Source organism: Perognathus longimembris, chromosome 28 (genome assembly GCF_023159225.1).
Source record: "Perognathus longimembris pacificus isolate PPM17 chromosome 28, ASM2315922v1, whole genome shotgun sequence".
NCBI lineage: Eukaryota > Metazoa > Chordata > Mammalia > Rodentia > Heteromyidae > Perognathus > Perognathus longimembris.
In genome coordinates this window covers 92,677,036-92,704,709 of record NC_063188.1, presented here as the reverse complement: position 1 = coordinate 92,704,709, position 27,674 = coordinate 92,677,036, and the positions used below count along the sequence as shown (strand labels likewise).

The following is a 27,674-nucleotide window of genomic DNA, read 5'->3' as shown; positions in this document are numbered from 1 at the left end:
ACATGGGCTTTTTACAAGACATATGTGTGTTTAAGTATGTAAAACATATCACAACAAAATAATATGCCATCGATATTGGTTTGTAATATACAATTTATTTTAGTCATTTTCTGGATTTTGAACTTTTTTTTTTGGCCAGTCGTGGGACTTGAACTCAGGCCTGGGTACTGTCTCTAAGTCTCTTTAGCTCAAGGCTGGTGCTCTATTACTTGATCCACAGCACCATTTCTAGCTTCTGAGTAGTTTATTGGAGAAAAGAGTCTCAAAGACTTCCTTGCCTGGGCTGGCTTTGAATCACAATCCTCAGATCTCAGCCTCCCGAGTAGCTAAGATTACACGCAGGAGCCATTAGTGTCCAGCTGGATTTTGGACATTTAACTTTCTCCAATTCATCCCTATTTACATGAGCCCATTTATTGTAAGAATCTATGATATATTGCCCATCTTCCCCTTGAAAAATACAGGGCTTATTTCCCTAGTTTCTAGAAGTTCTAATGATTAGACAACATTCAGTTGTCAGCCTCCAACTTAGTCTGTTCAGGTTGATAAAACCAAATGCCTTATAGTAGACAATTCAGAAATAAAATTTATTGTTCATGGTTCTGGAGGCTGAGAAATTCAAGATCAAGATGCCAGTATATTTAGTGTCCAGCAGGAGCCTATTTCTCTTTGTATCTGCACATGGTAGAATGGAAAGGCAGCTTTCTAGAGTCTCTTTTATGAAAGGGTAATCCCACTTATGAAGGTAAAGTCTTCACAGATTAATGATCATTCCAGACCATACTTTCTGATATAATCAGCTTGGTAGGTTAAACACTCAGGGCATAGCAGCCTCAATTATGTGAATTACTATGGATGAAGAATTACATTGTTCCACTTCATGTTTCCTCCCCTGCCCCCACCCCAGTAAAAGCCTATTCACGGTGTGACTTGACATGGAAAAGTCTTGTTTTCTTCTTCCACCCCATACTATTTTGGAAGGGCCACTGTCACTTCACAGCTCTCTGAATGACATCTACTGGGATTGCATCAGAGTTCACCTCCTCCCTCTACCCCATCCTATTGACTCTAAGAATATTCCCAAGTAAATACTCTGCATGTTTATGTTCATCTCAGTGACTACTTCCAAGAAAACCAACTTGTTACATTATGTTTAATCAAATACTAAATATGTGGAATTAAATTCTGTAATGATTCTCTCAAAAAGTCTCCATAATATAAGAGGAAGACTTTCTATAATCTCATGATTTTTTCTGTAATTTCACCATTACTAAGTACTTGGAACTTTAGGAAAGACACTTTGGTAAGAATGAAGATAAGATAGACTTTCTCTCTGTGTATCTCACAAGGGTCAAACACACCTGCCAATGGAGTTTCTCAAAATCATCTTATCATTGACCTTAGTCATAGATCAGACCCTTATATGAAAACCTCTTGGAATTGAGGTGCTCTTCTTACCATATTCTATAAAAATTTTCTTTACAATTCAACTAAAAAGTTCTAACCTACTAAAAGAATTTTTAAGAGAGCATTTTCTAGAACCCCTTAGAAATAATTAGAGAAGAACACATTTCTCTATTTTCTCTTTTTAATTTGGAGCATCAGATGGCATGGGGCTTTGAATTGCCATATTAAAATCTCCCTTTTCATTCTGTCTCTGATTTGAAAGTTTGATTTATTTATTTATTTTTCAAAAATAGCCATCATAATTAATTCATTTTCCAAGTACCTCTCATTTCTCTCAAGAATAATTGCCATGATTAGTAAGAGGAGCTCCATACAAACCTATTTAATTATCTAAAATTAATATTTGTTTTTAAAAATGAGTTTGTTTACTCTGATGTATGTAAAATGCTGCTATTAGAGCAAAATTAAAATGTTAAAAATGTAGTGTACAGGTTAGCATATCCAACACAGGGAAATCTTACAGAATGTACAACAAATGCTAGCATAGAGTTGAAATTTGTTATTTACTAAAATCTGAAAACATGCTTTTAAAACTCTTACATATAAAGTATGACCTACAGTTTGCTATCTTTGCTTTATAGATGAAAATGAGGTTCATAGAAATAGTGCAGTTTATCGATAACATGCTTCACAAAGCTCTAAGTACCTGACTTCAGACAAAGTGCATGTGTTTATATTAAAATGAGAAAAAGTAGGGAAATGATAGCAAAATATGAATATTTCTCTGTATGTGAGGAGAAAATGAAGTAGACAAATGATAACAACAGTGTGCTACTTCAGTACCTAGTTATTGTGAAAATAAACCAAGGTCATATTTGGAGATGTCATTAAAAAAGTTTATGAAGAAAAAAAATTGAAAAAATGAATGAAATAGGATAATGACCAAATATTTCTTATTTACCAGTGCTGAAAATTCTTGTTTTATCATGTTTATTTAATCTGTTATATTTTTCTTGATATATAGTGAAAGAAAATGATTATGTATATTCATTTCTAATCCTTTTAATATGACAAAAGAATTGGTGTTCTGTGGTTTCCCTTTGTAGTTCCTAATTTGACAATTACTTATGTAATGGACCAAGAAACAGGAAAACAGAAACAAAAAAATAAGCCATTTTGAAAAAGTTGTTAAAATACAAAGGAATAATATTGGTTTACATACTGAATGCTCTTGGAAATCTGTTCTGAGCCATCAGCTCCTTCCAACTTTGAATACTGACTATAATTGAATTGGTACTCCTCCCAGCATCCTCTCCTGTAGCACCCATCCTCTGGATCTTGGCCTCTTGAGTAGCTAGAACTAAAGGCAGGAACCACTGGTGCCGGCTTTCAATTGGGTTCTCCACTACTTGTAATTGAAGATATTCTCATATTTTAAAGAAATCTTATGTTTATACACAAGCATAGAATTTGTTAAATTAGACTTTAATTGCCTGTTTGCTTCTCCATCTTCTTAAATGTTTCTCAAAATGTGAACACAAAGGTTTCCAAGAAAGCTAAGGAACTCCCATAGTTTAATAACAGGTTATGAAGTGACTATACTTATTTTTCACTGTTTTCTGTGTTTAAAAAAGATGGCTCTGCATCCAAATTAGCAAACCATCTTCCCTTGTTGTCTGGCATCATTAATAATGCCATTCCATTTTTCTTTTTATGCCAGTCCTGGGGCTTGAATTCAGAGCCAGGGTTCTATGCCTGAGTTTTGTGCTCAAGGGTAACACTTTACTACTTAATCCTTGGCTCCACCTGTTTTTTGTTGTTGTTGTTTTTGATTTTGTAGTGGTTAGTTGGACATAACATTCTCACAGGCTTTCCTGTCAGGGCTGACTTCAAAGCGCTAGCTAGCCTCATCAGCCGCCGAGTAGCTAGGATTACAGGTGTGAGTGACCAGAGCTCAGTGGCATTCCAGTTTTTTCTTTAAGGTGTCATCATATAGGCAAAAAATATTGTGCAATAGTGTAGTACTGATTTTTAAAACTAGTCACATTTTTCCCATTTGAAAGCTCAATATAACTGGTAAGTTCTTTAAATTTTCCTCTGAGCTGTGATAACTGTATAGATAATAGAAAGTAACACGGATTCTATTCGCAGATTTGGATGCCATAGCTTTCCTGTACTGTATTCTTTCCAAATCTCTTAGCAAGAAAATTGCTAAAAATAAGTGGATGAAGTAGGACAACATGACTGAGAAAGTGATTATGTTTGTCTTCTAAAAACAAACTACCAATAGGTTTTTTTTAAAGACAGTACACATTTCCTTGCTCTAGAATAGGGTCAAAAGCTGTAAATTTTAGGACATGAACTAGAATGTCTCTTACTCATAGGAAGATTATAATAACTCAGAGATATCTGTGCATCCATAATTTTTATAAAAGCTTTTATTTTTATTTTTATTTTTTGCTAGTCCTGGGCCTTGAAATCAGGGCCTGAGTACTGTCATGGCTTCTTTTCTGCTCAAGGCTAGCCCTCTACCAATTGAGCCACAGCACCCCTTCTGGCCATTTTCTATATACGTGGTGCTGAGGAATCGAAACCAGGGCTTCATGTATATGAGGCAAGCACTCTTGCCACTAGGCCATATCCCCAGCTCACAAAAGGTTTTAAAGGATCCTGAAAAGTGGAGGAACTCTAAAATACGAGTAAGACTGGACACTCCAACTACCATAGAAAAAAGCCACTAAGGCATATTTTATTTGATTTTTTTTTAAATATGAGAAACTTCTTATGCTTTTCTTATGCTTTTGAAGTTGAGAAGTAATTCAATTGGGTTTTATCAGTAAGTTTATGTATGAGTCAGTATTTTCATGTTAGCAGAGAAGCTAAGTTCAATGTTCAAAATTAAATAAATTGATTATTTAAAAGTATAATTAAAAATATCATAGCATAAATAGACAGTAATCATATTTGGGGGCAAAACTTCCTCTTCTTTAAGGGACACTGTAACGGTCTGACAGTTGTATAATTTCTAATGATACAAGAAAACCCTCAAACTTGGAATTAGAAAAGCTATGGGTAGAAGACAGCAGAGTAGCTGCAGAGCATACCTGAGCTCCCTCCGACATCGCAGTTTTCTCACCCCATAGAATCTTTTACACCAAGAAAGATAGCCAGAGTAAGTTCTAACAGTACAGGGATTCTGGCCAGGAAGGAAAAATCGACTTTGCTTGTCTGAAAACATAGATTTGAGCTCTGGGCAGCGTCCCACCGCCGCGCCAGTGCCGGCGCCGGCACAGCGCCCGGCACAGCAACTCATACTCCATGTAGCTAAAGCACACAGTGGAGACCAGGGAGAAATCCTCCAGTCGGCGGCTGAGCACGGACGGGCTAAAATCGCACAGAAAGCGTGAGTGCCCCACGAAAGACATTCTCATTCGCTCCCACAGAGCAGCTTCTGGAAGGCAGCCCTTCCCCCACTGCCAGAGCAAAGCGCCATCTTTGCCACTGTCATAGGGTCAGACCAGATTGGAACTAAAGCGGGCCTGGGGAAAGTGAGGTCAAAGGAGCCATCTTTGAAAAGGGCAAGAGGGACCGACCAGTGAGAGCCAGCTCCGCCCAGGAGAATGACCCTTGCCCAGGCGGGAGGCGAGTCCTGGGCCTTGGCTTAGCCAGAGGTACCTCGCCCTGCCCACCGGAATTTCTAAATTTAAAGCGAAAGCAGCAAGCAGCTACCGGCGGCACGGAAACACCAGACGGGGTAACAAACAGTTCCTGAGACAGTTAAACGGTCCCATCACAGAGGAAGCCCAATTCCCAGCCCAAAACGGAGCTGCATTACAAAGCCACCTCCGCCAAGGAGGCCGCCCTGCCCAGGAGGGAGGAGCCTCACCCAGGCAAGCAACTCTCAGCCAGGTAAAACAGGCCAGAGGTGCCCCACCCTGCTGAGTCCACAGCCTATTCAAAGCCAGGTATTAAAGGCAGCGGCCCCACAGCAGAAAGAGGAGTAAAGTGAAATCAAGTCAAACCCAGCCAATCAGGAAAATAGACTGCAGACAATCACAAGGAAACCAGAGACTGGGGAAAGACCACCCAAACAAGAAGGACTCCATTTTTTTTTCTCTTTTCAACATTTTTTAAACTTTAAAAAAAATTTTTTTTTCACTTCTGAAACATCGTCGGCTTTTTTTATGTTTTCTATTTTTACCTGTTTGTTTTATCAAGTTTTTTTCTTTTCTGTTTGTTTGGGTTGTTTCTTTTCTGGTTTTTTCCTTTTTATTTATTTTCCTTTTTTTTAAATAATTTTTCTCTGTTTTGTGCATCTGTCTTCCACTATTTTTACTATATTTCTCTCTTTGCGTTCTCTTTCTTTAAAAATTACTTTCCTATGAATAACACCTCCACTCTTTTTTGCTAACTCTCCATTATCTATCATTTTAACCTTGTTCTTTCTACTGATTCTACTCTTCTCCACATTTCCACGTCACTGAAACTAAACCAAAATCACGACCCCCCCTCCCCAATACATATTACTCTATTCTCTTTACTACCTCGAACTTACCCTCCTGACTTACTGCCTGGACCTCCAGTTTCCATTGACTCCTGGTTATTGGATAGAGGGTATCCCACCTTAATCCGAGTGAATCAAAGGCGTTCATAGAGAAAGCCAGTCCTAAAAGAACTTAATATAAAAACAAGAATTGCTTAAAACAGCAAATAAGTAACTACTGAATACAGGGCCCAGGATCGGTTGTTATATTGAAATTGTGTTCTTTAGGAACACCAAATCTAATTTTATATACAGGTATACAAGGTATCTGTACATAATTGTGAAATTCTAAGATTTACACAACAGGGCTTGGTAAGGTCTGCTTTGGGTCTTAAATGGTGCTCACAGGTGCTGGTAGACTGGCATCCCCAATTCAAATGGGCAGAAGGAACACAAGAAAGATGGCAAACAATGGAGTCTTATCCCCCACTCAAAACAAGCAGGAAGCAGAGCAGTCAATCAAAGACATAGAAGAGAATCCCCAAAATGCTCTACAAAGTCTACTGATAAGCATGATAAATGAAAAGTTTGAATCTTTTTAATCAATTATTCTAGAGCGTGAGGAGGCAAAGCAAAAATTAATGGAGAATTTCATGACACCCACAAATACAAAGATAAATGAACTTCAAGAGTCAAATGAAAAGATAGCTACCCAGCTAAAAGATTTGAGAGACAACACTCAAAACCAAAGTAATGAAGTTAATGAAGTAAAGAAGTCCATACAAGACCTAAGAAATGACATGGAAATCATCAGGAAAGACCATTCAGAAGGAAAAGAGATTCGAAATCAAGTAGCTAGCCTACAGTCCCGACTAACTGAAGCAGAGGATTGAATTTCAGGAGCTGAAGATTCCTTAGATTCTATGGAGAAAGATAAAAAGTCAATACAAATCCAGTCCAATCAACAAAACAGATCGCTACAGGAGATTCAAGACACGATCAGGAAGCCCAATTTAAGGATAATAGGTATTGAGGAAAACTTGGAGAAAGAGGTTAATGGGATAGGCAACCTATTTAACAGAATATTAGCTGAGATCTTCCCAAATATCCAGAAGGAAAGGCCTATACAGATACAAGAAGCATTTAGAACCCCAAACCGACCAGACCAGAATGGGACATCCCACTGACACATTGTGATCAAAACAGGATCAGTAGAGTACAAGGAAAGAATCCTTAAAGCTATTAGGGAGAAGAAAACAATCACATATAAAGGAAAAGCAATCAGAATTACCCCAGACTTCTCAGCAGAGACCATGAAAGCAAGGAGAGCCTGGAATAAAGTATACTAAACCCTAAATAAAAATAACTACCAACCAAGAATTCTGTACCCAGCCAAACTCTCATTCACAGCTGAAGGTCAAATAAAAGTCTTTCACAGTAAGGAAAAACTGAATCAATATATCTCCACCAAACCAGCTTTACAGAAAATCTTCAAAGATGTACTATACATGGAAAATAATCAAGATCCCAATACAGACAGAGAAATGAACCCTAAATAGTAAACATCAGATCAAGAAATGGGAAGACACAGCTTCAAACAAGATAGTGATAATAAAAGCAACAAATGATCATCTCTCAATCCTAACTCTCAACATTAATGGACTTATTTCTCCAATCAAACGACATAGGCTCATAAGTTGGATCAAAAATCAAGATCCATCTTTCTGCTGCCTCCAAGAGACACATCTATCCAGTAAAAGTAAACGTCTTCTAAAAGTGAAAGGCTGGAATCAAAACTATCAAGCAAATGGCCCCCATAAGCAGGCTGGAGTCGCAATCCTGGTATCAGACAAAATTGACTTCAAATTAAAAAAGGTAAGAAGAGACAAAGAAGGTTACTACATACTAGTAAAGGGATCTCTCCTACAGGAAGATATAACCATTCTAAATAACTACACACCAAATGCAGGAGCACCCAACTTCATCAAGCAAACCCTACTGACTCTAAAAACACTCATAGACCCAAACACATTGATAGTTTGGGACTTTAACACTCCACTATCACCTCTGGATAGATCAACACACCAAAAACTGAACAAAGAAACCACAGAACTAAATAATTGCATAGACGAACTAGACTTAACCGACATCTACAGAATATTCCACCCAGCAACAACAGAATACACATTCTTCTCCGCAGCACATGGAACATTCTCCAAAATAGATCACATCTTAGGGCACAAAGAAAATCTGTACAAATTCAGAAGTATCAAAACCATTCCCTGCACTCTCTCAGACCACAATGGAATAAAATTAGAGCTCAACTCAAACAGCCACCACAGAAAATCCTACAATTCATGGAGACTAAACAACACACTGCTGAACCATCAGTGGGTCATTGAAGAAATTAAAACAGAAATTCAAATGTTTATGGAATTCAACCAAGTTGAGGACACAAAGTACCAGCTCCTTTGGGACACAGCAAAGGCAGTACTCAGAGGAAAATTTATATCTCTGAGTGCATACATCAACAAAATGGAGAAACAGCAGCTCAATAATTTAAGGAAGCACCTTAATTTACTTGAGAGAGAACAACAAGCCAAACCCCGTCAATAGACGGAAGAAAATAATTAAAATCAAATCAGAATTAAATCAATTAGAGACGAAAAAAACCATCAAAAGAATCAACAAAACAAAGAGTTGGTTCGTTGAAAAAATCAACAAGATAGACAGACCCCTGGCAAACCTGACCAAAAAATGAAGGCAGCAAACTCAAATAAACAAGATAAGAGATGAAACAGGTAACATCACCACAGAAATAACCGAAATTCAGAAAATAATAAGGGACTATTTTGCAAACCTTTATGCCAACAAATTCGAGAACTTGGAAGAAATGGATGATTTCCTAGAAAAAATTGATATCCCCAAACTCAACCATGAAGATTTAAAACTTCTAAACAGACCCATATCCAGTATTGAAATAGAAACGGCAATAAATGATCTCCCATCCAAGAAAAGCCTAGGTCCAGACGGATTCACTGCAGAATTCTACAAGGCCTTCAAAACAGTACTCACACCAATATTTCTCAAACTCTTCAATGAAATTGAAAGAGAACGTTCACTACCAGACTCATTCTATGAAGCCAGTATAACCCTCATCCCCAAACCAGGCAGGGACTCATCACGGAAAGAGGACTATAGACATATTTCCCTGATGAACATAGACACAAAAATTCTCAACAAAATTCCGGCCAATCGACTTCAACAGGTCATCAAAAAAATAATACACCTTCATCAAACTGGATTCATCCCAGGGATGCAAAGCTGGTTTAATATACGCAAGTCAATTAAGTAATCCACCACATCAACCGGAGCAAGGTAAAGAACCACATGGTTTTATCTCTGGATGCGGAAAAATCGTTCGATAAAATCCAGCACCCATTTATGCTAAAATCCCTGGAAAAACTGGGATTCCAGGGAACATTCCTGAATATAATCAAGGCAGTTTATGACAAACCAACAGCAAGCATAACTCTAAATGGTGAAAAACTAAAGCCATTCCCTTTAAAATCAGGAACAAGGCAGGGATGTCCACTCTCTCCCCTGCTCTTCAACATAGTACTAGAATTTCTAGCCAGAGCAATCAGGCAAGAAGAAAATATAAAGGGGATCCAAATAGGAAAAGATGAAGTTAAACTTTCTCTCTTCGCAGATGACATGATCTTATACCTAAAGAATCCCATAGACTCTACCCCCAAGCTACTAGAGCTGATCCAAAACTTTGGCAAAGTTGCAGGATATAAAATAAACCCTCAAAAATCAATGGCCTTCCTCTATGCTAATGACCCGATGACCGAGGCGGAAATCAGGAAAGCAACTCCTTTTGCAATAGCCCCCAAAAACATAAAATACCTAGGAATAACCTTAACTAAAGAAGTGAAAGACCTCTTTGATGAGAACTTTAAAAGCTTGAAAAATGAAATGATGTTAGAACTAAGGAAATGGAAAAACCTCCCATGCTCCTGGATTGGGAGGATTAATATAATCAAAATGGCAATATTGCCAAAGGCTATCTACAAATTCAATGCAATACCCATTAATATCTCAACACCATTTTTTAATGAAATAGAGGAAGCAATCCATAAATTCATATGGAACAATAAAAGACCTAGAATAGCAAAAACAATCCTAAGCAGAAAGGACAGTGCTGGAGGAATTACAATACCCAACTTCAAGCTGTATTATAAAGCTATAGTAATAAAAACAGCTTGTTATTGGCACCGGAACAGGCCTGAAGACCAATGGAACAGAACTGAAGACCCAGAAATGAACCCACAGAACTACGCCTACTTAATCTTTGATCAAGGAGCTTAAACAATAGTTTGGAAGAAAGATAACCTCTTTAACAAATGGTGCTGGCAAAACTGGCTCAACACATGCAACAAACTAAAACTATATATATATCCACCTGTACCAAAATCAATTCCAAATGGATTAAAGACCTCGAAATCAAAACAGACACCCTGAAAACACTAAAGTAAGGAGTAGGAGAAATACTTGGGCTCCTTGGCGCAGGACGGAACTTCCTTAACAATGACCCAGAAAGGCTACAAATCAAAGAAAGGTTGGACAAATGGGACTGCATCAATCTGCAGAGCTTCTGCACAGCAAAGGACATAGCTCGCAAGATAAACAGAAAGCCCTCAGACTGGGAGAAGATCTTTACCGGGATTTCAACGGACAAAGGCCTCATCTCTAAAATATATGCAGAACTAAAAAAATTACCTTCTTTCAAAACAAAACCGCAAAGAACCAATAGCCCCCTCATCATGTGGGCTAAAGACTTGCAAAGAGACTTCTCTGATGAGGAAATGAGAATGGCCAAGAGACATATGAAAAAGTGCTCTACATCACTGGCCATTAATCAAATGCAAATCAAAACAACATTGAGATTCCATCTCACCCCAGTAAGAATGTCATATATCAAGAAAACTAACAAGACCAATTGTTGGAGGGGATGTGGCCAAAAGGGAACCCTACTTCATTGTTGGTGGGAATGTAAACTGGTTCAGCCACTCTGGCTAGCAGTATGGAGATTCCTCAGAAGGCTAAATATAGAACTCCCCTATGACCCAGCAGCCCCACTATTTATCCAAAAGACCACAAACAAAATCACAGTAATGCCACCAGCACAACAATGTTCACTGCAGCACAATTTGTCATAGCGAGAATCTGGAACCAACCCAGATGCCCCTCAGTAGACAAATGGATCAGGAAAATGTGGTACATATACACAATGGAATTTTATGCCTCTATCAGAAAGAATGACATTGCCCCATTTGTAAGGAAATGGAAGGACTTGGAAAAAATTGTACTAAGTGAAGTGAGCCAGACCCAAAGAGACATGGACTCTATGGTCTCCCTTATTGGGAATAATTAGTACAGGTTTAGGCAAGTCATAGCAGAGCATTACAAGAGCACAATAGCTATACCCTTATGAACACATAAGATGATGCTAAGTGAAATGAACTCCATGTTATGGAAACGTTTGTTATATCACAGTTGTAACTACTTTCAACGTTCCATCTGTATCTGTAGCTTCTATTATTGATGATGTTCTTGTATAAAACAGTTTGGTAGTAGGTCAAAAAAGGTATTTGTAATCAATTTAAAACAAATGTCCTTTTCTTTTGTAACCAAAGCTTTGTAGGTTTTAGAAACAAAAGAAATAAAGTAAAACAGGTTCCCTTGGATATATAAAGAGATTAAGATTGGCAGATCATCTGTAATTGCAATTTCTGCTTTACATGAGAACCGTCATTTGTAATTCATTAAGAACTAAAGACAACAAATGATCTAGACATTATGCTTCAGGCTTTCAATTCTAGCATTTGAGAGGCTGAGGAAGGAAAATCATGAGTTCCAGGTCAGCCTATGTTACCTGATAAGACCTTGAAAAGATAAAATCTGAGATGAACCAGATAAGTGTGCTTAAGGGAGATCATATCACATGATAGATTCTTTTGAGGGAACAATTAGTACTACAGTGAGAAACAAGAAGAGGACCTAATTACAGGCCCAGGGACCATCTGGCACATTGACTAACACAAGTATTCAGACTTCGTTGACCATACACATCTACTATTTAAATTTTTTCCTCTACATAGTAACCCACACTTATTTAAACTTTCATGAATGTGAGATTGTATTAATCTATAATGTATTTTTTTAAATCAGCCAGATATTTGAAGCTTGAAAAGAATAAAATAAAAATAACTAAAAAAATTAACTATCAATAAAATTACTGGTTCCTTTTCTATATCCCTATGGAACTTCTCTTACTGAATACTGAAGAGACAAAATTGTCCATTTCAATCACAATGTAAAAAGTTGCATGACTTTTCACTTTTAGCATGCTTAAAAGTGCTAAAACATATCGAGGCACTTCAATGTATTTAAATAATGCTCTATGCTGTGTACTTCTTTTTATAACGAGCTTGTAGACATTAATAATTAATCGATACTTTAAATAGAAATTACTATATGTAAACTAGTAATCCATTTTATAGAGAAGTCAGATTTTCTAGAATGCTGTGTTGAAGTCTTTCACAGATAATTTACTCAAGGAAAAAAGCCTAGTTACTTGGTCTGTGGTTGTCACATCATTATGAGAGGCATAAATGTTATCTGGGTAACAACTTCACAAATTACAGAGTGCTAAGAGGAAAGATTTCTGAAAGATTAATTTGGTAAAAACATATGCAGAGCAATGGAGTGACTCAGAGACAAGCGCATCTGATTAAGATAAGTTAGCATTCTCTGAACTGTTCCTCAAGATGTTTTCCACAAAAGGTTTCCATAGAGAAGTAACTGGAAAATGTTAAACCAAACAATGCTATTATTCTTCTAGGCCTTTGCAAATGGCCTGACTATGGAGATGAACCTAGTAGTTCACTAAAATACATAAAGGCTATGTTAATTTCTCACCTTTTTGTCCCTTTCAGTAATAACTACCACCTAATACATCTAGCACTCTGCAGCATAATTTGGGAAGTGCTGAAATCTAATCACCCAAGAACTATGGAACCTTTCCTTGCCAATATTAAAAAAAATTACTGAAGCATGGTTAACAGAAAGTATATATAAATGCACCCAACTTGATGAATACTCTGTAGAACCATCTGTAAAGTCTGTCATAAACTGATGTCACCTCCAAAATTTTCACCCAACTTTAGTATTATTATTATTGTTCTGTGTGAGAGTAATAACAGATGACTTCCCCTTAAGTAACTTATTAAGCATGGAACTGAATACTGTATATGCCCTATATTTCATTAATAGATATGTAGATATGTAGGGCTTGTTCATCTTGTATGAGTATAACTAAAGCTAAGCTGAAATCTTGACATTCATTATTTTCCATCTTTTTTTTTGCAGCATGATCTAAAATTAAGAAAGGCCACAGGGAACATTACTTCTGGGACAAATGGTGAACAAGGAAAAGTCTGAGTTTTAGCCCTGGTTTGGTGCTGCAAAAAAGGAACCCTGGTGGAGCTTGCAGAAGTTTAGGAAGCCCATTTTAAGGAGTGAAGAGATATACTAAGAAGGTAACATAAGCAAAGAAGAGAAACTTTGCCTTGCAAATTTTTACCTGGTGCTGGTGGCTTATGTCTGTAATCCTATCTACACAGGAGGCTGAGATCCAACCCTGACAGGAAAGTCTGTGAAATTCTTATCCCTAATTAATCCCCAAAAAGCTGGAAGTGGAGATGTGGCTGAAGTGGAAAAGTGATAACCTTGAGCAAGAAGAGTGCAAGGACAGTTCCCAGACAGAGTTCAAGCACCAGGCCTGCTCCCCTCCCTCTCCAAACACACTCACACTCACACCCTTTAAATGTTTAAAAATATTATAATAATAGTACTTATTTTCCTGTTTATCTTTTCATCACATGTTGTGTATCTTTTCCAGAACTTAGTGAATTTATTTGGCCCTTAATAATTTAGAATGTAAAATCTGGTCACTTAAAACCCTACATATCAATGGAAATGAACCTATTCAAAATTTATCTGATGATTCAAGCCATTATAATGGTAACTGTTTCTGTTTTTTCCAAAGTAAAAATTCATAAGGGCCAGAATAGAAATGAATAATAAAATTTTTACTTTACTTGATTTTCTTAATATCTGATTTTTCTTTTGCCCAGTCCTAGGGCTTGGACTCAGGGCCTGAGCACTGTCCCTGGCTTCTTTTTGCTCAAGGCTAGCACTCTACCACTTGAGCCACAGCACTACTTCTGGCTTTTTCTGCTTATGTGGTGCTGAGGAATTGAACCCAGGACTTCATGCATGCTAGACAAGCCCTCTACCAATAGGCCACATTCCTAGCCCATATCTTAAAATTTTTAATGGAAACTTTATAGATTTGTATATAAGATCACTGCCAAGTGTTATCTTACAGAGACAGCCACCTGTAGCTATTGAGCATTTAGTGGTTTTAAAATTTGGATGATCTTAATGTTTCTATAAATTTAAATTTAATAGCTGCATGTGGCTAGTGGCAACTGCATTGGGCCACATAGATTCATAGAATTATATATAGCATATGTGGGTCTTTATAAAGTTCTGTGTGTGTGTGTGTGTGTGTGTGTGTGTGTGTGTGTGTGTGTGTGTGTGCCTGAGCATGTCCCTGAGTTTTATGCTCAAGGTCAGTGCTCTACCATTTGAGCCACAGCTCCACTTCTGGTTTTTCAGTAGTTAATTGGCGATAATAGTCTCATGGATTTTCCTGCCTAGATTGGCTTCCAACTGCAATCCTCAATCTCAGCCTCCTGAGTAGCTAGGATTACAGGTGTCAGCCACCAGTGCCTGGCTATATAATTATTTCTTCTTTTTTTTTTTGCCAGTCCTGGAGCTTGGACTCAGGGCCTGAGCACTGTCCCTGGCTTCTTTGTGCTCAAGGCCATCACTCTACCACTTGAGCCACAGTGCCACTTCTGGCTTTTTCTATATATGTGGTGCTGAGGAATTGAACCCAAGCCTTCATGTATATGAGGCGAGCACTTTACCATTAGGCCATATTCCCAGCCCCCTGTAATTATTTCTTAATGATAGAAGAAATATAAACAATATGTGTCAAATGCCTTTTATTATTAAAATCTCCAGAATTTAAGCTTTTTTCAGTTACCTGTGTATAATATGATTATCATTTAAAATAAATGATACCCACCAATAAACATTAGTATTAGGAGTGTTCCTTTACATTTATATTCCCATGTCATCTGTGTGATAAAAAAATGTAAGATAGGAAAGTGGTGATTTCATATTTAACTACATTTAATGACTTAAGTCCAACAGAAGAAAAAATATGCATTACTTGAAAATATCTTAGAAAGCAGAGGCAGTTGCCTATCCAATGTCCATTATTTGCATACTAGCTAAAAATGAAAAGACCCAGATTTTGCTCAGAAAACAGGTTTTAGGACTACTTTACCAACTTTTATATTCAAAATTATGAATATAGAAACTCACTCCACCACAATCCTCAGTCATGTCTTTGAAGTTAGGAGTGGTCATGTGTCACATTTCTGGTCAATGCCATATAAGCAAACTTCTGTGTGAGATTGCCAGAAAGCTATTGTTTTTCTTATAAACTAGAACAGAATATACTTTTATACTTTCATACTCCCTATTCTCCTTTTTCGATGTAAAAACCCAGTCAAAATAGCCAGAGACAAATTTGTTGTCTTGAGAATACAGGAAAAATGCCACATTTGGAGAATGGCTGGGGATAGTGAAAGGAGTTGGACACACAATAGCCCAATGTCTATACCGTATGAGCACATAAGGTGATGCTAAGTGAAACGAACTCCACGTTACGGAAATAAGTGGTATATCAGTGCTGTAATTATTTTCAACATGCCATGTGAAACAGTACCCTTTTTTTTCTTTTGCTTTTTTTTCTCTCATATCCCCTTCCCGTGTTTTTTACCCCTGCTATCACTATATCTGATCTTAGTACCCTAGATAATGTATATACGTGCATTAGAACAAGGGAAGGGAAAGGGAATACCAAAAATCAAGAGACAAAGGATAAAAAGACAATCCAATCCAAAAGCAATAGTTACAAAACCATTTGGTATAAACAACTGTACAACTCATGGAGGGGAGAGGGAAAAGAGGAGGGGGAAGAGGGGAAAATGAGGGAGGAGGGAACAAGTAGGATAAGAAATGTACTCTGCCTTACATATGAAACTGTAATCCCTCTGTACTTCACTTTGATAATAGAGGGAAAAAAAAGAAAAACATAGGGAAAAAAGGAATTTTTATTATAACATACCATAACTTCATTTATAGACCTTAAGGATCCAAAGCTCAATATAATATACATTTGAAGCTAAAATGTATATTACTTTTTGAACATTCTCGCCTCTTTGCTCAATATCTCCCAGTTTTTCCCTCCTGATAACCTCCCCCACAAATTGTATAGTTAATTTTCAACATAATGTCTAGTGAGTATTACTGCTGAATTAATCACTCCTTGTCTCATGATTCATGTATTCATTACTTCACTTATGTAACTGTAACACCTTTGTACATCACCTTTACAATAATTTTTTTAAAAAAGAAAATCATAGTGGTACAACTTGTTTATATTATGCTTTCTAAATGAATGTTTTAAAAAAATAAAGCTCAACGATTAGAAGAATTAAAGTTTAGGGTAGAACAACATGAGTTTCAAATTTTAAAAATGATGTAATTATCTGTATTGCTTGCTGTAGAATTTAAGGGAGATATCAATTTTTAGATATCTTTTAAAAATATTAAAAATCATTTCACATACAGAAACTCTAAGTTCAAGCAAGGAAATGGGTAAATAGAATTTACTATCTTTAAAAATAATAATTGTAAACTTTAAAAGTTGGATTCCATGGGTAATTCATTGGAAAACACCAGGATTGATTGGAATTCTTGTATATACTATAATTCATTGTTTGGGTTGATAAGATTTCTGTCAGAAAACTTTGCAGTTAATAGATTTGAACGTAAGATAGATTTGATAGTAAGATTAGTGTTTCTATTCATGATTTTGAAATACATGGATTAGTATAGTTTATATCGGCCTTTAAACAAATATGGTTATTTCCTTTCCCATATAAAGAGTTATTATGAGACTTAGATAAATGTGTGTTTGTAACCCTGTGACTTTTTAAGGGAGGCTTATTTTTTTATCATCAGAGAATATAATAAAATACATTGACTATCTTTACATCCTTCAGTGAGGATAGGAAAAGAAATAAAATTGTGTGAAAGTAGAACAGTGATTCACAGGAAGCATGTTCATTTGTTGGAAGATAATTGAAGCACTAAGTTTGCAAATTATCTTCAGCCAAATATATTCTGGCATTTTTCTTTGTAGGATATAGCACACAGCTTCTACATATGGGAAGATAGTCAATTTTGAGATGATGTTTCTTAAAGTTGCACAGGAATAACTGATAAAATGAGACAGGATGGAGAGTTGTTCAAGAAAAGAAAAAAAATATTAAGGCAATTAATTTCTTCATCTAAAATGTCTGTCACCCAAACTGCAAAATCTATTATATGCTCATAGAAATAAATTGAGTTTCTTTCGTTATTTCGATGGAGAAATAAGAAAATATTTACACAGATGGTCAGAGAAAAGTTAGACCAATGAACTAAATTGTCTATAAATTCTTTTCATTTATTCAAAAGGGAAACTACTTGTAATTCTCACTTTTTGCTAAGAAAATGACAATAGAATACAACTAAGGGATGGTTTAATTTAATTTTTTAGCTTAAGCAATCAATGCCATTTTTTTTTTTTTTTTTTTTTTTTGCCAGTCCTGGGCCTTGGACTCAGGGCCTGTGCACTGTCCCTGGCTTCTTCCCGCTCAAGGCTAGCACTCTGCCACTTGAGCCACAGCGCCGCTTCTGGCCGTTTTCTGTATATGTGGTGCTGGGGAATCGAACCTAGGGCCTCGTGTATCCGAGGCAGGCACTCTTGCCGCTAGGCTATATCCCCAGCCCAGTCAATGCCATTTTTATCCCTCTATGATACTCTGCTAATACTGCTAGGGTCATAACAGAAAAGTTTCTTTGTCATTAAATTTATTCAACAAAATTCATAATCGTTATAAGTCTAGAGCCACTCCAAAGCTGTTTTCGTGGATACAGAGTTTAAAAATGATATATTTCTCATTAAGGATTTGCATAGTTTACTGTGAGCATTCAACAGATATTAGTGAATAATACTAGGTTCCACAAAGAGCTCTGGAAATTTGCCCACTTATGGCATTTGTATCTTTTTTTTTTTTTTTGGCCAGTCCTGGGGCTTGGTCTCAGGGCCTGAGCACTGTCCCTGGCTCCTTTTTGCTCAAGGCTAGCACTCTGCCACTTGAGCCACAGCGCCCCTTCTGGCCGTTTCCTGTATATGTGGTGCTGGGGAATCGAACCCAGGGCTTCATATATACAAGGCGAGCACTCTTGCCACTAGACCATATCCCCAGCCCCGGCATTTGTATCTTTTGAAATATACTATTGTATGAAAACAGAAGTTTATTTTTACATCTGCAACAAAAATCAAACATATTGAAGTAACTAATTCCCCTTAAAATTACACTGTACCTACTAAAACTATTCAAACTTTGATAACAAAAGCTTCAAGACAACAGTGTAATGTGTAGTTAAAATGAATCTTGAACAATGCTATTGTCATATTCTGTAGAATGGACAATTTATCTCAACTTCATACTGGAGAGGTCTTATTGGAGGATAACACACCTTTTCCAATTCAATTCTTTATTGAATACAAGTGACATGGTTCAGATTTAGTGAATTACACAAACACCTGGCCAAAATGAATTGAAAACAGAAAACTATAATTAGTACAATAAGACACAAGTAGTATAGAATATTTTTATACATTTAAATTGTATGATTGATAGAAACATCAGTTTTAGTCTCACAATCCTTTCCCCAGATTTCCCATCCACTTTACACTCTCTACTTGATTTTATCCTTCTATCAATAGACATCTGCATTCAATGAAAGCCAGAAATCATTTTTATGATATATGTACATATATCATAAACTTATATATGAATGTATATTTATAAATATACACTTATTTAAAAGTTTTAAATAAATACACGTATTTTATAAATCTTGACTTTTATGGCCCAAGGGATCGTTCTAAAAGTTATCTTTGGACTGATATGTAAAAATCATCTCTTAAAGGGCATCAAATTAATAACCCCTTCTAACAGGGACAAGATTTGGAGAATTCTGAAGATGACTGTGTCTGTAAGGGTAAATTTCATAAAGCCATCACAAGAACTATGGACTTTTGCTTTTACTCTAATATCAAGGATCTACAGGAGGCTACTATGTCAATGACAACACAAGTTGCAGATACAAAAATGAGCTCTCATTTTCATATACTATTAAGTGGTGGATATTTCAAAAGATACAAATGCCACAAGAGGACAAATTTTCCAGAACTCTTTGTGTAACCTAGAATTATTCACTAATACCTGTTTAATGCTCACAGTAAAAAAATGTAAAGGAGGAAGCATTTTCTGTTTACTACTTAATTTAATCTTCATGATAATCTGTATGGGAAAGAGTACAATCACCCTCATTTTACAGATAAATAACCTCAGAATCAGTGACGTTGAATAATTCATCCCACGTCACACAGCCATAGAGAATGAGCCAAGCTTTGAATCCAAAAAAGTAATGTTAAAGCCTGTACTTTAAACAATATACTATATTGGCTACTCTGGTAAATAATAGTGCTGGAAATACTGCTATAATGATTTTGGGCAAAAATGGAACTCTTTTCTCTTTATGTATCAGCATATTGTTATAAAATACTTAGCATAATATCTGGCATAGACTATAAATACAAACACAAGTATATATCCATATATACATACATATAGATATACATACACATATATGGTAACTAACAAGTTTTTATTTTCTGCCCGTACATGTGATAAGTAAGGACACAGGCTTAGGAAATCAATAGACTTGGATTTGGATCATTGCTGTACAGGCTACTAGGAGTGAGAACTCCATGAATTTCAGCCTCAAAAGGTAACAACAAAAAAGTAGCAACAATTACTTAGTATACTAGAAAAATACTCATATATATACACATTCATGGATGCATATATACATACATTTTTATATGCAGACACATAACACTGTATGGTAAATGTGAGTTGTATTCTGTGTGATGTGAAATCAAGGCCAGGAGGATGACTTGATCACAATAATGTTAGTTGCAAATGACAGAAGTCACCAAATTCAAGTATTTTAAATGTAAGATTTGACTTTCATGTTATTTTTATTCATACTGAATTGCTAACGTGCATTTGAAGATAGTATCCCCATCATTCCACCCTTTTTGTTCCTTGTTTATTCAAAAGAAAATTGCATACACTTAGATACCTTAGATACAAGTTACTATTTCTTTAGATATGCTTGGAAGGTTTTAGGAATGAAGTGACTCCCATACATAAAGCTTTCAGATATCATCTTTGTCATCCATTGAGAAATGTAAAGGATATTAGTTTATATTTGTTTTAGCTAGACAAATCCTACCCACAGCTATATTTTTAAGGTTCTACTTGATGTCACAATTTTTCCAGCTAGACTATAATGAGGTGGATAAATGGAATATTGTATGAAAAACATTTTATTTGAATATTGCACAGTGCAAAAACCAATATTGAGACTTAGGTGGTTTAAAAATATTTTAGATTTTGTTTCTTTTCTCCTTTTGTGTTTATAGCTAAATTTCAATTATGTTTATTACTGGAGGAGGAAAATTGGCACAGATATTTTAGAAGAGTGGATATTAAATACATCCTAGATCATTATATGTGATTCTGCAGTACATTATGCCTGCATAGTGCCAAAACAAACAGTTTAAGTGTAAACAGCTCAATTGAGCTAATTGTTTGTTATTAAATGGATTTTTTAATAGCTGTTATTTTGTGAGTGTAACTAAGCTAACTGTATTTGTCAGGTTTATGTTTTGTTTTCTTGTATTTTCCCTTTTTAAATTTATGTCTACTTTAGATACTTTCACTAAATCATGTCTGGGAACATATGTAGGCTGAACAGAGTAAATGGAGAGCTGATTTGGAGTTGGTGGAAAATGGTCTAGGAAAGTAACATGACCAGTAGAAATTCTACACTTTTAATAGCGTTTTATCTTTTTTTGTTTTACTCATACCTTCTGCTTGATGATCATCTCGTTGATATCTTCAGGGTCACCCACCATTACCCTCTGTGATTTTAGAACTCGATCAAGGAGAGAGAGCCAGTCAGTGAGTTCTGTCCAAGCCCGGTTGAAATCTGCCAGAGCAGGTACCTCCAACAGCAAGGATGATGGCATTTCTAGTTTGGAGATGGCAGTTTCCTTGGTAACCACAGACTGTGTCACTAGAGTAACAGTCTGACTAGGAGCTAAAATTCAATTTTTTTGAAAAGGGGAAAAAAAGAAAATATGGAAAATTAGAAATACAGACTAAATAGCCCATTTCATTAACAATAAATCAAGCTTAATTGAAGGTGGAGACTTTCAGCCAAACTACTATTTATGGGTATTTGTTTCTAATAATGTGAATGCTTTATAGAACAATACATCATAAAAATCCAGAGACATACTCTTAAAAACATACATTTAAAATCTTTCAAAATGATTTATCTGATGCGCATGCTTGGATAAATAGTTTATATAATTCTTAGTAACAGTTACATACATTGTGAAGTTGGTCAACAAAAGTATTCAGACATTTACAGGTGAAGAAGATTTACTTAATCTTTTTTATTCAAAGAGAAAAAGAGGCAAAAGTAAAGATTAGATAAAATCTTATTTCTGACTTGTTATTTGAATAACAAGTAAATTACATTTGAAGAACACACTAGGGAAATCACAAGCAATGAAATTTTCTTGTCTCCGTTTTGTATTTTATACTGAGAAGTTTATCTTATTTTTTTCGTCTAGATTAGTAATAAAATGGCTAGCTGTGAAAGAAAACCAAGGTACATTACTTTTGGAAAAGAATACCTAATAATGTTTTCGTATTTGGACATAAAACACTGTTTTGAAGGCTACTAAGAAATCTTAAATTAAAATTGATAGCATTAAGCACTGTAATAACTACAGTCTGAATTAGTGTGGAAATAGCTGAGACAATCCTGCTCTCAGCTTTAGGAACTCTGGAGACTTGGTTGTTGTTTAACCTCTCTAATCTTCATGTTTCTTTTCAGTAAAGGAAAATAACAGTAAAAATAATACTATCAAGAATAACAATAATAAGGCAAATATCATGAGACAGTTATGTGGATTTAATCATAAAGGATACAACATGTATAATAAATCACCAGGAAAAGAACAGAATCATCATTGTTGGCATCAGTACATTAGTGCAGTGCCCAAACCTAGTAGGTAATCACCACTCTCAGGTGCTTTCTAGAAACATGGAAAGATCTAAAGCAAAATATCACTATTTTTGTCATATTGGGATTTGAATTTAGGGCCTCACACTTTCTAGGCAGGTGCTTCACCACTTGTATCATGTCTCCAGTCCTCAAAGTGAAATAGAAAGGATGAATTTGATCAAAGTGTATTCTATGCATGTATGAAAGAAACTATCACAAAAATATCAATTTGAGGGGCTGGGGATATAGCCTAGTGGCAAGAGTGCCTGCCTCGGATACACGAGGCCCTAGGTTTGATTCCCCAGCACCACATATACAGAAAACGGCCAGAAGCGGCGCTGTGGCTCAAGTGGCAGAGTGCTAGCCTTGAGCGGGAAGAAGCCAGGGACAGTGCTCAGGCCCTGAGTCCAAGGCCCAGGACTGGCAAAAAAAAATATATATATATATCAATTTGAGAATCACGGTGTAGGAGAGGGCATGGAAGCAAATAAGATTCAGAAATCTTAGAAAGAACTCCAGCATATGAGCTGGATGCCTACAATGGATGCATGGGTAAGGTGAAAAAGAGAACAAAACTAATATAGCACTGCAGAAATTTACTAAAGAACATCAGGCTGACTGGAAAATATGAACAAATGGTTCTTAATATAGATTCACAGTGGACAACAAGGCAGCACAACAGATTGGGAAGATTTCAAGGTTATAAAAGTATCTGACAGTGCTTGCTTTACCTTTTAAAAGTCAATTGGAAATTAGACTCTTGAATAACAAGGGAGATCATATTTTTTTCTTTTCCATAGTTACATATGACCAAAAAATTGGTACTTAATAAAGCAGAAATGGCCATGTCATTTGAAATTCAATAGAGTGAAGAATGAGAATGTACAGTGTCATCAGACATCAATGAATAAACCACTGTTTCACAGGAAGGATCTATTTTTTGAGACAAAACTCTTTTGGAAGGACAAGCAGAGATTACAACCAGAGGAATCAAGGAATTAAGACAATTGCAAAATATAACAAAAAGAAAAATGTGACTAGGTGCCAATGTTTCATACCTGTAGTTCTAGCTAATCAAGAAGCTGAGATCTGAGCACCAAGGTTCAAAGCCAGCCCAGGCAGGACTGTCCTTGAGACTCTTATCTCCAATTAACTAGCAAAAAAGGCAGAAGTGGGACTGTGGCTCAAGTGGTAGAGTGCTAGCCTTGAGTAAAATATGCTCACGACAGCACCAAGCCCTGAGTTCAAGCCTGGGTACCTGCTCACACAAAAAAAGGAACAATTGAAATAATATAACAGAAAATTGCCATTGTGGAAAAAGGAACAAGCATAGCTTTATAAAAGTCATCTGTGGGGGCTGGAGCAATGGCTTTAGTGGTAATCTCTCTAGAAAGTATTGAACATTGAGTTCATATCACAGTACCACAAAAATAAGAACAAAAATTACTTTTAAAAAACCTATTCTATGGAGGAAGGGTTCAAGTTGTAAAGGACCATCTGGGGAAGAAAAAGCCAGGCAAATGTATAAAAGACCTAAGTCCAAGCCCCAGGACAAAGACTTGAGCTCAAGCCACAGTACCAGCCCACATACACAAAATAATCTGAGGGTTTGCAATGTAGCCAATTTGCAATTATGATAAAAGTTGACCTTGCCTCTAGTCTGATCATTTCTGCTCTGCTCTCCCTCAGCATTAATTATCTGAAATTGCATTAAACTGCTAGGAAAGAGAGGAAAAGCAAGTCTGTCTTGCTTATGTTCTATCGTTGTATCAAAAGTAGGCCCTATAATAGGTATTCATCAATGTCCTATGCAAAAATGAATAAAGCCGTTTAACAGATCGATACACCATGGAATGGTCGAATTTATCATGTTGGATGAAGTAAGACAAAGTCAAACAGAGAAATATCACATCTTCTTGTTCATTTGTGGAGAATAGATTTAAATGATGAAAATGATGATGATGATGACGATGATGATGATGGCAATGACAAAAATAGGAATGGGATATTGATGTCAAAGGAGGACTGTAGGAGGGGATCAGGAGGAGGGAGACAAAAGAGGAGGATAGTCAGAAGTGAAGAAAATGGGAGGAATATGTTTATGAAGACAGCAAAATTAAACTCTATTCCAAAAGGGAGAAGATAGAGAAGAATGAGAATATGGTACAAGAGTATAACTTTGCTCAAAGTTATCATAATGAAATCCCTTAATATTAGAAGGCAATGCCAACTCCAAAGTCAGTTGTTAAAAATGTAGTAATCAAAACAGCATGGTTACATCATAAGATTAGACCTAGAAAACAGTGGTACCGAAAAGAAAGCCTCAAAATAAATCTACACACCTATATAGTGCATTGATTTTCATCAAAGGTACAGAGCACACAATGAATGAAAGACTGTCTCTTTAATAACGAATTTGCTCAAAGTACACTGTGGATATGTATGGGAATATCACAATGAAGTCCTTCCATATTACAAACGTATGTTAATTCAAAAATCTATATGCAGTTAGCTTTCTGGTAATGTTATCATCTTCTACCCTAACTTTTCAGGAGCCTCAAATTGAGCAAAGACTTGTAGGAATGGCTTCTTGAAGGCTGAAGCACAAAACATGTAGATTCTTGCTGTTTAGGATGTTTTAGCTTTTCTTTTTTTTTTTTTTTAAAAAAAACTACAATGTATGATCAAACATTTAAGAAGGAAAATAAAACCAGTCAATTCATTTGTTTCCTCCTCCTTCCCATTTTACTACCAAAGAAAACCAAGAAAAAAAAGAGCCCTAAATGGGGAACATGGTATCAGACAGACCTTTAATTTAAGGTTGTTAAATACTTTTCAATCTTAGCCGTGTAACCTTAGGGTGGTTATTTAGTTACTATCTCTAAATTTTCATTGGCTCCTCTGTGATTATAATAATAGTAATTCCTTCATAACATTTTGTATATATAATCTACTTTGTGCTTACAGGTATCTTGAGTTAAGAGATTTTAGCTAAGCTGAACATCTCAGAGCCTCAGAGTCTTTACTTGTTTCACAGTGAGAAATGTGTCAATCTCGTAATTGTCCTAAGGATATGATGACATGATTTGTGTAACTCATGACCTAGTATTGTTCTGACTGGTGCACACTTTGTGGGGATTTCTTTTGTCTCTATTTTCCTTTGCTCCTTGGTCAGTATTTATTGGCTCCTTATTTCATGACATCTATTCTTATTTCCATTCTCCTCATGCTGCTGCACACCTCAGTTTCTATTCTGAATTCTTCAATTAGCACTGGACATTTCACACACTTACATCCTGTCCTATACTCTCTCGGCCTCTTAAATTTTTTTCTTTCCATTCTCCAGACAAAAATCTCATTTGTTATTCAAAACTCAAATCTGTGCTTTTGGAAGATCAGTGTGACTTAGTAAAATGGTTCCATAAGAAATAAAGTAGTAACATTTTTTGGATCATGAACACTTTGTAGTGCTTTAATATTTTATTATATAAATCTACTACTAGGAATCAAAAAATTTTTATGCCGCTATTAGGTTTTAGCATTGGGTTGTTTGTTGTTTACATAAATTTTACTGTACGTATTTAAAGCCTACAACAAGATGTTAAGAGAATAGATATAAACTTTTATGATCTATATAAAATATATAGTAAGATCTATAGATAGAAGTGTACAGACAGTATTAAGTGAAGCAAATTAACATACCCATCATCTCACATAGTTACCCATTTTGTGGCAGGAGTATCTGAAATATGCACTAAACTATACCATAATACAGTACATTTTTAAGATCTATAGCCCTCATTTTGCATAATAGATCTCTAGACTAACCTCTATGTGTTCTATAACTGTTTCTTTATATTGTCTCATTTTCCCTACCATCACTCCTGGTAATTACTATTTTGGTCTGTGTCTCTGCAGATTTATTTAGTTTTTAAATGTGAGATCATGCAATAGATATCTTTCTGTATCTGGCTTACTTTAGTGTAATGCCCTTTGAGCTTATTCATGTTGTGACAAAAGATAAAATGTCATGGTTTAGGGGTTCTGAATTTATTTACATACATCTCTGTACATATATATATATATATAAATATATGTGTGTAAGTATTCTAAATACATTTCTGTGATATATATATATCACATTTCTTGAGATATTCATGTATTTCTACTTTGTCATTGTGAATAGTGCAGTGATAAACATGGAAGTGCAGATGGGTCTTTGAGATAGGAATTTCAATTCCTTTGATATAAACCTTGTACTGAGATTGCTGGATCACACAGTACTTTTATTTGTAGTTTTTAAGGATTTTCTACAATATTTTCCATAAGGAGGAGGGTAGAAAGAAGGTGCTTGAATAGTCTGATGAGTAATGATTGCAGCATTGTCATGTATGTTAGAAAATTTAAATGACCTTCCCCCAAATTGTAGGTTTCTTTCAAGCAGACAGAAAGTTAAACTCGAAAGAGTTCAAACGAACTGACTTTGGCACATTACAATTGTCTCATGAGTAACAGTAGGTGTAATATACTATTGCAAAGTACAGCTTTGCTCTGAGTATTTTGTTAATTAAAAGGTGTTGGCTTTAGGAAAGAACTCTTATTTTTTCAAAAGTGTTTGAAGAATATTTCTCTAATCTAAAATTTTAATTGGTTTGGGGGTATATGATTAGTCAGACTAACAGCTTTACTTAGAGCTTTAAAGGCTATACTAAATCTTTCAAAAACACACACAATGTGTTTGGCATATTCTCTTTGAAGTGCTCACACGTGATTTTGCTGTAATTCACAGTTCTCCTTTGCTTGATAAGGATGTATGAAGCACACATTCTATTTCTAGCTTTGTGGTATGAATGCGGATGTTTGTTGTTTGCCTTCCTTTTCTATTTGGAAAATTGGTCAATTTACTAAATGATAATTGACGGAGCTCACAATAACTGTTATATGGAGGGATGTCTAAAAAAAGATTCCTTTCATAATTCCATGCAAACAGAAGATAACAACCATAGATACCGTGACTGAATTTAGTGCAATAGGGCATAAGAATATGTTTTAGTTACTTCCATCCTAATAGATAAACTACCTGTAAGCAACATTGGGTAATATTTTCTTTCTGGATATTTGAAAAGATGACATGTGGCTTAATGAACTAGGTGAGTTCAAAAGTACTTGCTATCAAAATTAGAAATTATGCCTTGATTCCTAGAAAGAACAATATATTTTATGTAGGTAAGAACTTCACTTTTCCCTACACATTTGTAGAATGTATATACAGGTGAGGCAGTAGCAACAAAAATAATGAACACAT

The 27,674-nt window shown here is 35.8% G+C and overlaps 1 protein-coding gene across 2 annotated transcripts in view; it reads right to left on the bottom strand.

The window, feature by feature from the left end:
* Dmd (dystrophin) overlaps positions 1 to 27,674 on the bottom strand; it is a 1,916,788-nt gene that overhangs the window by 605,071 nt on the left and 1,284,043 nt on the right. For both annotated transcript variants that reach the window (XM_048336444.1, XM_048336436.1), the window contains one exon: positions 21,159 to 21,391. In XM_048336444.1, coding sequence (XP_048192401.1) covers positions 21,159 to 21,391 — 233 coding nt within the window. The remainder of the gene's footprint in view (positions 1 to 21,158; positions 21,392 to 27,674) is intronic.